Source organism: Lithobates pipiens, unplaced genomic scaffold (genome assembly GCF_037356315.1).
Source record: "Lithobates pipiens isolate NorthernLeopardFrog02 unplaced genomic scaffold, aLitPip1_a1.2 Scaffold_1, whole genome shotgun sequence".
NCBI lineage: Eukaryota > Metazoa > Chordata > Amphibia > Anura > Ranidae > Lithobates > Lithobates pipiens.
The window spans coordinates 138,004,555-138,020,409 of NW_027507685.1; the positions used below are offsets into that span (position 1 = coordinate 138,004,555).

At 43.8% G+C, this 15,855-nt stretch overlaps 1 protein-coding gene across 7 annotated transcripts in view; it reads left to right on the plus strand.

Annotated features, from left to right (window-relative positions):
• RALGDS (ral guanine nucleotide dissociation stimulator) overlaps nt 1-15,855 on the plus strand; it is a 240,723-nt gene that overhangs the window by 159,909 nt on the left and 64,959 nt on the right. For 4 of the 7 annotated variants that reach the window (XM_077477475.1, XM_077477484.1, XM_077477502.1 and 1 more), the window contains exon 1: nt 10,629-10,995. The exons of the other annotated variants lie outside the window; for them this stretch is intronic. In XM_077477475.1, the coding sequence (XP_077333601.1) occupies nt 10,813-10,995 (183 nt within the window). In that variant the 5' untranslated portion in view covers nt 10,629-10,812. Of the gene's footprint in view, nt 1-10,628; nt 10,996-15,855 lie in introns of those variants that run through there. 7 annotated transcript variants of the gene reach the window in all.

A 15,855-nucleotide genomic window follows, 5' to 3' on the forward strand; every position in this document is an offset into this window, starting at 1 on the left:
CAATTCTTGCTGTTACATTTAATAAAAGTTAAAGGAGTCTGTTGAAAAATTGTCAGGCAAACAGCACCTCTATCCACTCATACGCAGACAGGTTTTCTTAAAGCATTGCTGAATCGCCCATCTATGCTGTTAGGTCTCTTTCAGACGGTAGATTGTGGGGCTGTAAAAACAAGAAGTTGAACCATGATTACTGATCAATGCATTCATGTGAATTGTTCCCATCAAATAGTATGCAGCAACAGCACTGAATAAGGGGGGTCTATTCCACAAAACACATTTGGCATGACGTACATGTTGCTGCTTTTTAATAAATGTCTATGAGCCATAGAAGTTGCATTTTTCTGGACAACGGGCGCTCATTTCTTTTTATCCAAGTCTACATGCTAAGCTTACACAGAAAAGGTAGCAGCCCATTTCCCAAGAGGGCCCATCGCCTCGCCACCATCCATCACTGGACACTATCCACCAGAAGGCATTCCTTCCTTTTTGCCCACACGGATACCCACCCAGGACCAGTGACCAATCCAGTTAGTCCATCGTGGTCTCCAACACCAAATTGGCTTGGATGGTGGAATCTGCTAAGGTTGAACAAAAGAAGTCTATATGGTCAGCTTAAGAGGGGAGTTTCCTCTCACCTTGGGGAGATTTTCTTTGATTTCCTGTTGTGCCCCCAGGGAAGATGTGAAGGGAAATATGTATAATTATGGTGTAGACAATAAACATACAATCATTTTTAGTTTGAATGTCCAAGTGGCTGCTATGGGGTCCAGTCCATGGCCAAAAGGGGATTGCAAACTTGCTGGCTTGGAAAGTGCAAGATTTTCCGGAACCTTGATTCCATACTTGATCCACTTCCATCAATCAGCTTACATTCCAGCTGCTAGCACAGAAGTATCTACTAGGTCACAGTAGCTATAGGTCACCTGACCCTCATGGGGTCCTTGTGATGTCTCCTTCCTCCCCTGCTGTTGTTTTGATGGTTTTACTGTTCCTTTCTCTCAATGCTAAGTCAGTCGATACTGACCTAAAACAACAACCTCATTCTTTGTCTAATGGCCCTTATCCCATCAGACAATTAACAGGCAGGTTGTACTGCATGAAGGATAGCTGCTAGAAGGAGCATCTACAACACTAAATTAATATCAAAACTTGTGGAACATAAACATAAATGCTAAAGTTTTCTACAAAAAAAAGAAGGCTGATAGGCGTAGAGGTATCCCAAACTTTATGCAAATACCGACTTTTAGAAAGTCATTGTTTTGAAAATGGGTTGGGGGCAGAAAGAGGGGGTTACAGCCAAGGTAGAGCAGACACATAATCATTCCTTTTTTATAACGTAAGCGTAGATTTATATTTTGATATTCAGAATACAGGTTCACTTCAAGCTGGACCCAGTCAAAATCTAATATCCATTCAACCAATATGCTTTGTTTCTCTGGAGTACATTTACTGAATTAATGTAATATTACATAATTAATGAATTGTACTATTATTACATTGGGATTGGGGAAAGTGTAGATTTCCAATAGATTTTCATTGATTGGAGGATAATACAGAGCTCCTTGTGTATTTTTCTAGATAATGGTGCTTTTTGTGGACTACAATTGAGTGTTTCTTTTTGGTCAATCTTGACCCATTTATTGACTGGTCATTTCTCCCAAACACAACGCCATTGTCAGTGCCATGAGTCTACTAATTCAATCTCAATCATTATTTTTTTTGTATAGTTCTGCCCTAGAAAAAGGAAACCTGATGGCATTATTGTGAAGAGTTAAGAACGGATATTGTAACCTGCGTTAGGCCTTTGTGTCAGCTATTTGGTGTACTCAGGGTTATTATGACCCTCATTTAATTTTTAATGAGATTTGAAAATGGCAGCCTTAATGTTTTCTCACTACAGGTTTCCTTTAGGGGCCATTTACACCTATGCATGTGTTAAGGAACGCATTTGCGCATGTTGAAGTACATTATGGTAAGACAGCCCAATAATTTTGATTGTGCTTTCAGAGATACTTTTAGCACATACGGGCTTCTTTGCTCCAGTGGCTGAACATCAGGGCACCTAAGGGAAGGCAATTGTAGGGTGGTGGTGGTTTGGTCACATCATTAAACCTGTTGGGGCATCAGATGTCATCACATGTGGGGGCATCAGATGTGTCAACAATAAGCAAATTGTTGGTCATAGTCAAGACATTTGTAGAACTTAGCAACAGGTTTAATTTCCTTGCCCGGTTGTCACTCACTCAAATAGAGTAGCATGGACAATCCAATGGCCCAGTAGGCACATTCAGGCTCATGAATTTGGTTAGAGCTAATAAAACAGGAGATGACAGTCATCCAATCTGGCCTACAAGAGTGACCTTATTTCTGATGCCACTCTGAATCCTCCACCCAGCTGCTGTGGAGGGTAAAATCGATTTGGACAGATTAGGAAGCCTGTCATGATTGCTATTCCCCCCAAGCAGTATTGGCAGGGTCTGCCAGCTTTGTCTATCTCCATCCTTTTTTTCCTTTCTATTCATTTAAACAGACCGTGTTAATGCCCTATTCAGCTGATGGTGGAGATGAGGCCAGAAGTTGAGGAGATTGCAAGGAGCAAGGGTATTCAGGAATGTGGACAAAGGATTCAGGGGTGCAGTTGAACTGTAGAGGTGGGGTGCAGGTGAGCTTTGTAAAAGTGGTACAGGCAAGTTGTATGCAGGTGAGCTGTGGACAAGGGGTTCAAGAGTGATGTGAGCTGTGGACAAGGGGTTCAAGAGTGATGTGAGCTGTGGACAAGGGGTTCAAGAGTGATGGTGAGCTGTGGACATGGGACTCAAGGGTGATGTGAGCTGTAGACAAGGGGTTCAAGGGTGATGGTGAGCTGTGAACATGGGGTTCAAGGGTGACAGTGAGCTGTGGACAAGGAGTTCAAGGGTGACGGTGAGCTGTGGACAAGGGATTCAAGGGTGACAGTGAGCTGTAGACAAGGGGTTCAAGGGTGACGGTATGCTGTGGACAAGGGGTTCAAGGGTGACGGTATGCTGTGGACAAGGGGTTCAAGGGTGACGGTATGCTGTGGACAAGGGGTTCAAGGGTGACGGTATGCTGTGGACAAGGGGTTCAAGGGTGACGGTGAGCTGTGAACATGATGGGGCTTACTTTATTTCTAATTTCCTCTGCAGCATACCCTCAGGCCCTAACTTAGCCATACTACAAGCCAAACATTGTGAGATGATTTCCACATTTGTGACTGTGCCAACATTTTGGTCATGCCCACATACCCTCTGCAGATGGCGCGCTGTGCACACCACATTTATTTTTTATTTTTTAAGGTGTCACTCCAAAGGATTTTCAAATGTTAGTAACTATGTAACATAGGAGTTTTCTGCTGTCCCGATGCCCGAATTGTACAGATTTGGCCCCGTGCTTTAGACATGAACTTCTACAAAAACAACAAACTTCCCAAACCCGCAGATCCAGGCTGAGAGTTTATGTAAGCAGTTCCCTTCCAGCTGTTTTGCTCTGTAATCCTGACAATAAGGAGGCAATTAAGCTGGAGGTGGAGTCCGCTAGGACTACTTCAATCCGCGATTAGCTTCTATTGTGTTTGGTTTCATTGTGCGCTCTCCAGCATGTAGACCTCAGCCTTGTTTACATAGGACCCTCTCAAAGGACCTGACTGACGTACAAGTCACTGATTAGCAGGACCGCTTCTCCTCGCCATCACTCATCATGGCGCTCCCCACCACCATTGCTTTGTTTTTTTGTCAATTCTGCGCATTGAGGAACTGAAGTTCAAAAAAAAAAAAAAAGGCAATTTAGCAATGAATATATTTCATAGGAGGCTTCCTATAATAGAAGAACTTTAGCACAGTTGCAGACTTTTCTATGCAGCATTGGTAGTTTATAGAATGATTTTCCTGTTGCCTGGAGGGTTATTGTAGCTGTAAACCTGCCTGCCCAATGCTGCAATTATCGCAGGTTTACACATTAATCCAGCAATTTTGGTATTTACAACCACAGTAAACTGCAGTGCTCTGTTCTTCTGTGTCACCCGAGGCAGGATCTTCGAAACCAAGGCATGGCGGAATTATGAAATGCAGCCTGACCATGTCTTGATAGCAGAATTTTGCATTCCTCTGCACAGCAGCACTGGAGGCCTTTTCACACTGGTGCAATTAAAAACACGGTGTGCGATTTTTAAAAACGCCATATTTTGGCACATTTTCAATGCGTTTGGACATGTGACTTGTGACTCCAAAAAAAAAGTGGCAAAAACGTACAGTGGGTGCGTTTTTGATGTGTTTTCCATTCATTTCAATAGGGAGGTGCACCAAAAATGCAGCATGCAGGGCTTTTAAAAACTCACCAGAAGATAAAAATGGCACCCAGTAAGTGTAGTATGAAGCACAACAGGTTTATTCAGAACATTACCATCTCACATGTATAAAATCTTGAACATGGCATATCATGGTGGTGTCTCCCATTGGGTCACTGGTTGGTCCTACTGTAACCTTGGGTAGTGTAGTGTCGCACTAATTTGAAAAAAAAAAAGGTTCCTGCGCTATTTTTTGGAATTTCAGGTGCTGATAAAGTGGAGGTTCAGGGCCCGACTGCTCTGTCTGGCGGGAGTCTCTAGATCACACAAGTGCCCGAGAGGCAATCTGATATTCCATAGATCAACTTTACCTATAAATGTTAGTACCCAGTTATATTGTGTACATTTAGGAAAGAATCCAGGCCTTTTTAAAGAAATCTACCCCCAAGTACATGACTTTAAATTTTTTAACATTGAACCTCATTTGCCACACAGTCGGCCAATTAACCACTTGCTGACCAGCCGCCGTCATTATACTGTGGCAGGTTGGCTCTTTCCTACAAAATCGACCGTAGCTGTACGTCGATCCGTTTTACAGCTATAGCAGGCACGTGCACGGCCACAACAGCAGGGACAAGATATTAAATAAGTTCTAAATATGATTACAATATAGAACGGGAACGATTGCTATATGAATATTGGTTGTAATACTGAACTCAAAAAAAAAGAAAAAATTATGGCCGAAACACCGCTTTAAATGTTGACCCCAGTTCTCGATAAATCACATGACCAGGACGCAATCATCTATCGGTAAATGTACTGGCTGGTACGTTGACCCCTGTCACCTCTCCATTCGGAATAAATATTTTGTGGCTCATCCATCTGCACACATTGCTGTTTACAATGTTCCTGAAAAGTTGCAGCGCTGGAGAAAATGATGATGACCCGGAAAATCTCTGACTGCTGATTGGCTGCAGAGTGGGCTCCCTTCCCAGGAACTTCCTGTTTTGTCCACATTCCGCAGCGGAACACCGCAGAGTGAAAGCTCAGCATTTCTTGGAAATATTGAGGAAATAAGAGTTCAAAACTGAAATCATTCAGCATATTTTGCTTGGCTTGGTCTTGTGACTTCGGTCTGGATTGCTGAATGGCTTATTAAGAGTTTATTGACCCTTCAACCTGCCGAGTTTTATTGGCCCCGTAGTTGGGAACATGGGCTGTAAGCGGTGAACTCTGTACACAATGTAATGTTGGGTAACATATGTGTGACACGAAATTAAAGATGTGTGTTGTACACTCCAAGCACATATGGTCTCACTTAGGAACACCATGGGAAGATCGGTATACCGGAAATCCATGTGTACAGTGACTGCTGATATCTAACATGGCCTAATGGTGGCCATGCATGCATTAATCAATGATCAATTTCTTTTTTGATCGATCATTTCTTTTAGGGATAATCAATCTTTAGCTGACAACCCATTCAACCGATATGCCACACACACACAAATGGTTTTCGATGGATAGGTAAAGCAGAACTTCACAAACAAGTGGAAGTTACGGCCATCCTTCTCCTCCTTCCCCTCCTCTGCCATCATCGTAAACTTGGGACAGGTAGACTTCTACTCTTCTTGTCTAGGCAGTGAGAATAGCGGAGTTCGCCCCTCTCCCATTAGTAAACTCCTAGGACACATCACATGTCCCAGAAGGCTGCAGGACCGGTCTTCAAGCACAGTATATCTCACGCATGCGTAGTGGAGAACCGGCTTGGAAACAGCAGGCTTCCCACAGCCAAGACAGCGGTGTCCTCGGCCCAAAGACCAGCCAAGAACAGGCCCGGCTGAAGTCAGAGATGGATTCTTGGACTGTTAAAGCGGAACTTCACCCTAAAAGGGAAGTTGCGCTTCTCTGCCTCCCCCCTCTGACACCAACGATGGGATACTATTCCTCCCACTGACACCAACGATGGGATACTATTCCTCCCACTGACACCAACGATGGGATACTATTCCTCCCACTGACACCAACGATGGGATACTATTCCTCCCACTGACACCAACGATGGGATACTATTCCTCCCACTGACACCAACCATGGGGCTCTATTCCTCCCAATGACATCAATGATGGGACACTATTCCTCCCAGTGATGCCAACAATGGGGGATTTTTTCTCCCGCTGACACCAACAATGGGACACTCTCCCTTCCGGGGACACTAACAATGGGGCACTATTCCTTCCACTGACATCAACAATGGGGCATTATTCCTTCCACTGACACCAACAATGGGGCATTAATAAAACCCCTAATACCAAGATGGGACATTGTTTACTCCCGCTTATGCCAGGACATTTTCTACTCCAACTGGCCATAATCCGGTCCCCCTAAAGTCTGAAGTAAATTGGCCCTTTGTTTAGAAAGTTCGGAGACTTTTGGCCTAGGTGATCTAAGTGGAAGAAATGAAGACTCTCCATTTCACTCATCCTCGCAGTGCAGGGCACTCTTTATAAAAGTCTAACAGTACACACGGTCGGACATTCCGACAACAAAATCTGTCAGATTTTGTCCGACGGATTTTGTCCGAAACTTGTGTTGCATACACACGGTCGGACAAAGTTGTCGGAAAATCCGATCGTACGTAACGTGACGACGTTATTTCGTTACGACGGGACTACGTTCAGGCTAGTAGCCAATAGCTTTGGTCTAGGATCTATTTGATCTGAGCATGCGTGGCACTTTGTCCGATCGGAATTCTCTACACATAATCGGACAAAGTCCGATCAGATCATGTTGTCGGAAAGTTTTATAGCCCAGCTCTAAAACTTTGTTCGTCAGATATTCCGACGGAAACAGTCCGATGTAGCCCACACACAGTCGGATTATGCGACAACACGGTCCAATCTGACATTTTCCGTCGGAATGTCCGACTGTGTGTACAAGGGCTTAGGGTTGGCTCTGATTGGTTTAGGGGACAAAGTGCAAATCTGCTGGAGGTAATAACAACTGTAACAATACAAAGCTGTCACCCCACACTGGGATGGGGGACTGGCCCACTAAGCTGACTAGTTGCATTAGACCGCATGCTGCATAGATGTGCTGTTTACTTTTCTGCCATTGCTTTCTTTACATTTACAGCTCCGCAGAGCTAATAAGCTGCAGAATCGCCTCTAAATTCATCACAGACATATGGACGACACATGGTCAGGGGTTTACACTGCCTCTGATTTATTAAAGTACAACTAAAGGCAAGACTTTTTTTTTTACATTTTTGAAAAGAGTGAAGAGGGAACAGAACCCCTGTCTGGTTTTATTGCCGTTTCTTTAACCCATTTGTCCTGTTTACTTTTGTCCCTGAGAGAGAAAGCAAATCTTACATTTTGAGTTGTCATCGGAAAAAGGAATAGAGGGGAAATCCTCCAATGGGGAAACTAGTTCTGGCGACTACTATCTGTTGTGGCTACAGGACAGTGAAAGGAAATACGATGGCAAAAAAAACTGACAGGGGTTATAACACCCCCTTACTCTATTCAAAAAATCTACTTTAAAGAGGAGCGTTTTTCTTTTTAGACCCCTTTCACACCACACCGCTGATAGCGTCGGCGGATTTGCAGCGCATTTTGGCCGCTAGCGGGGCGCTTTTACCCCCGCTAGCGGCCGCGAAAGGGTTAAAATCGCCAGCAATACGCTGTAATAGCGGCGTTTTGCCGGCGGCATTACAGCGCTGCCCCATTGATTTCAATGGGGAGCAGCGGTGGAGGAGTGGTAAACACACCGCTCCTTCACCGCTCCAAAGAAGCTGCTGGCAGGACTTTTTTCTGATGTCCTGCCAGCGCACCGCTGTAGTGTGAAAGCCCTCAGGGCTTTCACACTGCACACAATGGTGCAGCTTCTTTAGGGCGGATTGCAGGCGCTATTTCTAACGCTATAGCGCCTGCAAAACGCCCTGGTGTGAAAGGGATCTTAATAAAAAATAAAAAAAAGAGGAACGTCAGTCAATACTGCAAAAATGAAAAGTCAGCAGCTACTGTACAAATACTGTAGCTGCTGACTTTTAATAAACAGACACTTATTTGTCCAGGGATCCAGAGCTGTCCTCAGCCAAACCGTTTTTTCTGTCCCTGGTGCAGGTATGTTGACTGTGGGCAGCTAGCTGTGACTCCTTGCAGCTTCCCAACCAAGGCCAGTGCTACCACTAGGCAAACTAGACCTGGGCGACCTGCTGCCTAGGATGCCCAGCCACTGGTCTTCTTACTCTCTTCCTTCTGCAGCACGCAACTAAGTCTCAGCATCAGCAGGCAGCTGCTGCTCCGTTCACACATAGTGTCAGAGGCGCAGCCACTGTGGAGGACTGTGTCTGTGTCCCGAATGAATGGAAGCAAGCAAACATTCGTTGATGGGCACTGGCATGCTGCATTGATGGGTGCTGGTGAGGCTGCATTAACGGGTGCTGGTGAGGCTACATTTATGGGCGCTGGTGAGGCTGCATTTGATGGACACTGGTGAGGCTGCATTTGATGGGTGCTGGTGAAGCTGCATTAATGGATGCTGGTGAGGCTACATTTATGGGCGCTGGTGAGGCTGCATTTGATGGACACTGGTGAGGCTGCATTTGATGGGTGCTGGTGAAGCTGCATTTGATGGCCGCTGGTAAGGCTGCATTGATGGGTGCTGGTGAAGCTGCATTTGATGGCCGCTGGTAAGGCTGCATTGATGGCCGTTGGTAAGGCTGCATTGATGGGCGCTGGTGAGGCTGCATTTGATGGATGCTGGTGAGGCTGAATTTGATGAGCGCTGGTAAGGCTGCATTGATGGGCGCTGGTGAGGCTGCATTTGATGGGTGCTGGTGAGGCTGAATTTGATGAGCGCTGGTAAGGCTGCATTGATGGGCACTGGTGAGGCTGCATTTGATGGGTGCTGGTGAGGCTGAATTTGATGAGCGCTGGTAAGGCTGCATTGATGGGCGCTGGTGAGGCTGCATTTGATGGGCGCTGGGGAGGCTGCATTTGATGGGCGCTGATGAAGCTGCATTTTGATTTTGAATTGGAAACCAGAAACACATCTCTTCCACATTTTATAGTATATATTTATATTAGAAGGTGCACATTTTACATTCTTCCATTTTTATATCAGAAGGTGTACATTTTTTAATATTAAAAGGTGCACATTTTATATTATATTTTTATATTAGAATGTGAACATTTTATATTTTTATATTAGAAAGTGTACATTTTATATTGTTGTATTTTTACATTAGAAGATGTACACTTTATATTATTATATAGTTATATTAGAAGGTGCACGTTTTATATTATTATATTTTTATATTAGAAAGTGTACATTTTATATTATTATATTGTTACACTAGGTGCACATTTTATGATATTTTTTATACTAGGGGCACATTTTATATTATTATATTTTTATATTAAAATGTATAGACTTTTAATATTATTATATTTTTATATTAGAAGATATACATTTTATATTATTATATTTTCATATTAGAAGGTGCACCTTTTATATTATATTTTTACATTAGAAAGTGTACATTTTATATTATTATTATTTTTTTAAATCAGAAGATGTACACTTTATATTATTGTATTTTTATATTAGAAGGTGCACATTTTATATTATATTTTCATACTTAGTGCACATTTTATATTATTATATTGTTACACTAGGAGGTGCACGTTTTATTTTATGATATTTTTATATTAAAATATATAGACTTTTAATAGAATTATATTTTCATATTAGAAGATATACATTTTATATTATTATATTTTTATATTAGAAGGTGTGCGTTTTATATTATATTTTTATATTAGAAAGTGTACATTTTATATTATTGTATTTTTATATTAGACGTACATTTTATATTATTATATTGTTACACTAGGTGCACGTTTTATTTTATGATATTTTTATATTAAAAAGTATAGACTTTTAATATTATTATATTTTCATATTAGAAAATAACCATTTGTGTACAATTTTTTTAGTAGTATATTTTTTATATTAGAAGGTGTAAATTTTTTATTATTATTTGATAGTAGAAGTTGTCTATTACTATTATGTGTACATTGTATTTGGACACATTACTTTATAGCTGCAGTGGAGCCCCAGCAGGAGACACCAGCACTAGTACAGCTCCCATCATCCAGCGATCCCCGCCCCGTACAGCCCCTGGGCGTGGTCATGTAAATTATATCCGACTCCCAGCATTCTCTCGGGCCCTCTCACATTCGCTTCTCCTTCTGTATGGGAGGGGTGACGACATGCAGAGAGGCGGCAGTGGGTGGGCGTGTCCTGTATGCCAATGAGAATGGCTAGTCTGCTGTGTGCGGAGAAGTGAGTATAGAAGAAGATCGGAGATCCCGGAGGCGGACATAGACACATTGTATGCACAGTCTCCATACATCTCTCCGGAGCGCTCCATATACAGGACATTAGGAGGGGTGACAGGAGGCGCTCCCCCGTTGGATATGTTGATCTGATCGGACTCCCCGATGATCCTTCTGATGTTATTGGAGCCCCACCATGAGAAGGGCACCCCCCCGGAGAAGATGTTCGATGCCTCCCGGAAGATGAGGAGTCTATGGGACGGGGTGAGGCTGGAGGTGTCCGGGGACAGCAGCCCTGTGGTGCTCAGCAGTTTCACCCAGCTGGACCCTGACCTGCCCCCCCTAGAGGTGAGAACCATGACCGCTCCATAGGGGGTTCTACCACTGCAAGGGGTTACCTTCTTCTGATGACCAATCACTGGCCAGGGTTATTGGTGATCATTGTATGGCAGATGTGTTACATAACATGTGTGATCGGCCACTGTGACAAGGAGACTTATTAATAGGAATGTCTAATGGGGACCACACACCATACAATCTACTTTGGATTGGATACAAATGACCTGATGACATTAGTGTGATCCTCACATTTCACAGCTATGGTTAATATAAAGTTGTTTATTTGGCCAGATTGGAACTGTATGGTTAGCCCCGATCCTGGAGGTTACCCCTGATCCTGGTTGTTACCCCCCCTCGTCCTGGCCACACACACACTATACAATCAGATCGCTGTTGGTAGATATAAAGGTGATTGTACAATGTAGCACAAGGGTCTGCCTGGATATATCTAAAGTAGATTGTATGGTCACATGTATAGCGAGTCTGAAGCTGGCCACACACTATACAATCTCCTTTAGATGCCAGAACTATCAAATCAGGCAGGCTTTTCCAGGTCATAGCTGGTGGTAGATCTGAAGGAGTCTGTACAGTGTATGGGCAGTTGCGTTGCGTTGCTCTGCTTTTATAGGCAATATAAAGAGATTGGGAGGACGACCCTTGTACAGGTGATCCCCAGTCTACACTCTTGAGGTATCTAGAGGGACCACTGAAATGTGGAGGGAATTTATAGATGCGTTTGGGAGATTTTGATTGGTCATTGGACCCAATTGATGGTTGAAGAGCCCGTACAGTAGAAGGGGAGGTATAACGTTTGTATCACTGTGATCTGAGGAGGAGAAGGTGGCATTGCCCTTTAAGTTTGGCAGCAAGTTTTGGCATTGATCGCCAGAGGGGACGGGGGAAGCGGTGGTGGTGGCGGATGGAATTTTAATCACGAATGGATTACACTGGATGGAAAAAGCACATGGATGGGTTTATTGGGCACTGCGCCTTTCCAGAGACCCCGGCTGCCAGAGGGATTATTAAGTGATCAAAGCGGGGAGGGGGAGACGGCACAGGGTGCCAACGCCGGGATTACAGGGAGACCATCGGAATACTGCGATCACCACTAGGGGAAAGAGGGCAAAATATCACCCTCACTCCACTCAATGGAGGATTTCTTTTTTTAAAGGGGTTCTCCACTTCTAGGGGACCGGCTATGTCTCCGCAAGATTCCTTGCAATCCGGGTCTTTGGTCAATATATTTAACAGAAGTCTGTGCAAGTCGCAGTGACATCGTAAAAAAAAAAAAACATGCAGGAACCTTTTTCAAAGTCACAGTGATTTGAACAGATCCATTGCCGGAAATGGGGTGCGAATTGTCATGCGATTTGGGGCTGTCAAATCGCATCGGTGTGAACCAGGGCTTATCCTCTAACACAATAATAATAAAAAAAAGATATATTCCAGGTGATCACAACGTTATTCCGGGGCCATGTGTACGATGGGAATGTAGCTTGTTGATTACATAACCAAGAGCAATAATCCCGATCGGTAAATGAAAGTAAAGCCGGCCATAGGGTTTCTTTCAGCCTGCAAATGATTGGAAGAAATCAAACAGATTCCTCCATCTCGCTAAACAGCGTAGAAGGACGGATCTCTCACTGCGGGCTATTGCATTCTGACAGCTGTCAGAACACCCAAACAGTGGCTGCACGTAATTGGATGCCGGTGCTGTTCAGTGAATAATTTTCTACCCAACTCCTTCAACAAACCTTGATTTTAAAAAAATGATCGAACCATGGGCAGCACAGTGGTGTAGTGGTTAGCACTCTCGCCTAGCAGTAAGAAGGGTCGCTGGTTCAAATCCCAACCACGACTCTACCTGCCTGGAGTTTGCATGTTCTCCCTGTGCCTGCGTGGGTTTCCTCCGGGTACTCCGGTTTCCTCCCACAAACCAAAGACATGCAGGTAGGTTAATTGGCTTCTATCAAAAAAAATTGGCCCTAGTATATGAATGGGTACCTTGGATTGTGGGCTCCTTGAGGGTAGGGACAAATGTGAGTGTGTAATGTACAGGGATAGGGACAATTGTAGACACTCAGGTTGAACTGGATGGACTGGTGTCTTTATTCAACCTTACTAACTATGAAACTATGAAACTATCCAGGTGTTGCGGTCAGCACCACCCATGGAGCGAATTTCACCCAATTCAGCAGGAATTGCCTGAAATGTGGGCAGCTTTACCTTTCCTCTGTCTTCTCTATGGAGGCCCTACATGGAATCATTTTGATATACGATCGTACTTTTGATTTACTGTCTGATCAGAACTACGATTGGAAAATCGAAACAATACTTTGATATGCCATACTCTTAGCCCTTGTTCACATGGACTACGGCTTCGAAATTGTGTGACTTCATCTGAAATCGCACGATTTCAAAGCCACGTGTCAGTGCGACTAGGAAGATGACATCTGTGCGGCTCCATCGCCAAAAGTAGTGCAGGAGCTACTTTTTTTTTTTTTTAAATCGGTGCGACACCTCAAAGTCGGCGGCGCACCAATTTGAACAGTGTGATTGCCAGCAACTTGTGATGTGTCAAATCGCATGACAAAATCCAATGTGGCTAAACAATCCTATGGAATCATCTACTTGCCTATGAACCGATTTCCTATTCTGACCAACTGAAATCATTTTGCATACATTTTAGCTTGAAATGGATCGATGGCGTAGTAGGTGTCTTATCAATAATTCATAGATCTGATCATATTATCAATTGCTCGATCAGATCGTTGGGTGTATGGCCATCTGTCTTTAGAATTCTGTTGTTCAGCACCGTGCTCCATAGTGATCCTATGAGAAGAGGATGGCCAACATTGTTGGGTGGTTGGCCCATTCATTAACATTGTTACAGTGATTGCATTACTACCAATATACAGGCGTATATATACTGTATAGTGTTTTCTTCCTCTCCCCACACATCAGCTCCTCAGATCAGATCAGGTCAGATGGTCCCTCTTGGTGTTTCGGTGGTTTTGGACTTGTGCCCATTGCTATATCCCTTTTATTTTCCATTAATAGCCTTTGACGAAGACCTGACTTCCAACATCTATCACTAGTTGAGGGATAAGCCTGAGAGGCTCTGCTTTTATGTTCCTTCCTCCGGATCTAAGAAACACAATAGATCCTTTTAACCACTTAGGACACCGTTAGCTGGTTTGGTCTGTGGTTGAAGTTGTGCCTCCTGGCAAACCCTGGCCCATTGATTATCCCTGCCCCAGGGCATTGTGGTTTTGGTTTGTGGAGTCCTGCTGGGAAGGTGGAGGAGGCCAGGTATGATCAGGATGTCTTCAGCATTCCTAGAAGGAGTTTGTCCTGTCTTGGTTGTCAGTTGAGATTAGTGAGGGCTCCGGTGGATGTGGTCTGTCTCTGAATGCAGCGTTGTGTGCAGTGCCACCTGAGGGCACGTGTTCAGGAAAATGCAGAGAAGGTTTGCAGTAGCCAGTCACCTACACACCTGGGTGCATTTGATCTGATTTTCTTTCTGTGTTGTCCAGGTTGGAAATGTTTAACCCCTGTCCGAAATCAGGAGGCGGTCCATTAAGAGATGTTACTTTTTATTTTGTAACTGTTTGGACTTCAGGCCCGTTCACACCTTCGCATAGTAGGAACAAGTTTTCCCACTCGCAATTATTGTTTATTTTTTTTCAGTGATTTTGCGTGTCCCATAGGGCAAGCCTATTCACTTGAATGGGCTGCCCTATGTGGGTTTGTTGCCTGAAAAAAAGCTCCTGCTCCTTTTCAGGCAGCAAGCTTCACGTGGTTCAGTTTGCCACATGACAGTCGCTGCAGAATCATATCACGTTTGGGGTGCTGTTAAGGGATAATGGTACCCAAACATGCATTGTGCAATGATTGCCATGCAGTTTGGGATCAGGGGCAGAATTGCAGTGATTCGGCCCATGCTCCCAAATCACAAGATCTCAACGGGGCCTTAGAGTCTTTGTTGTGATTTTTGAGACTGAATTACTCCACAGTAAAAGCAGCTACATAGGTGAGTATGGACTAAAGCTGTTTTAACGCATGTAATGAAGCTGCTGAACCTTACTGAAAAGCTATCGGCTTATTTTAAAATGACAGACCGCACCCCATTAAGACTGGAGCTGAAGGGTGTTTTAATAACTTTGAGAATATTGCTCTTCTATGGTCTTATAGTAAATTGAAATCCGCAGACCTTCCTTTAAGGGTACCTTCAGCTGAACTCGCACGATTTAAAACCCGCATTTCAGTGCGAGTTTGGGGGGGCAATTTGAAAGACATCTGTGTGGGTTCATGCACAGATGTCTGAAATCGCTCCCAAAGTCGCCAAAAGACGCGTTGCACCAATTGGGACAGTGTCGTTGCCATCAATAGGCTGCGATTTGGCATGCAATTTGACACGTCAAATGCACGCCGTTGTGAACGGGGGCTAAAGGACACTTCAAACGAGTCCAGTTGAGGCCATCTACACAAACTTCTCTTATGGGGGTTATTCTTGGGATAGAATGAATGACGCCATCAAGGTGAGAGGATTGTGCCTGTGACAGTGCAAGTGAATAATGAAATATTTCATGTGGTGACTGAGCCGGCTATGCAAGTCCACATACAAAGAGAATTTTAGCAATGTCAGCGATGCTGCCTTGTATAGTTATGGCATTTTGTGTGACTTTCCCCCCTAGCCATTACAGAACTGATAAGCCTCTAATGGGCTCTTTAGGAAGGTTGACTAAAGGCCTAAAGGCTCAAGATGAAAGTTTTGGATAAAATACCTTTTTGTGCATATTAACCACTTTAGAGATACTGATCAGCCGTTTTTAGCAATTTTTACACAGTATCTGGGAGGAGAGCTCT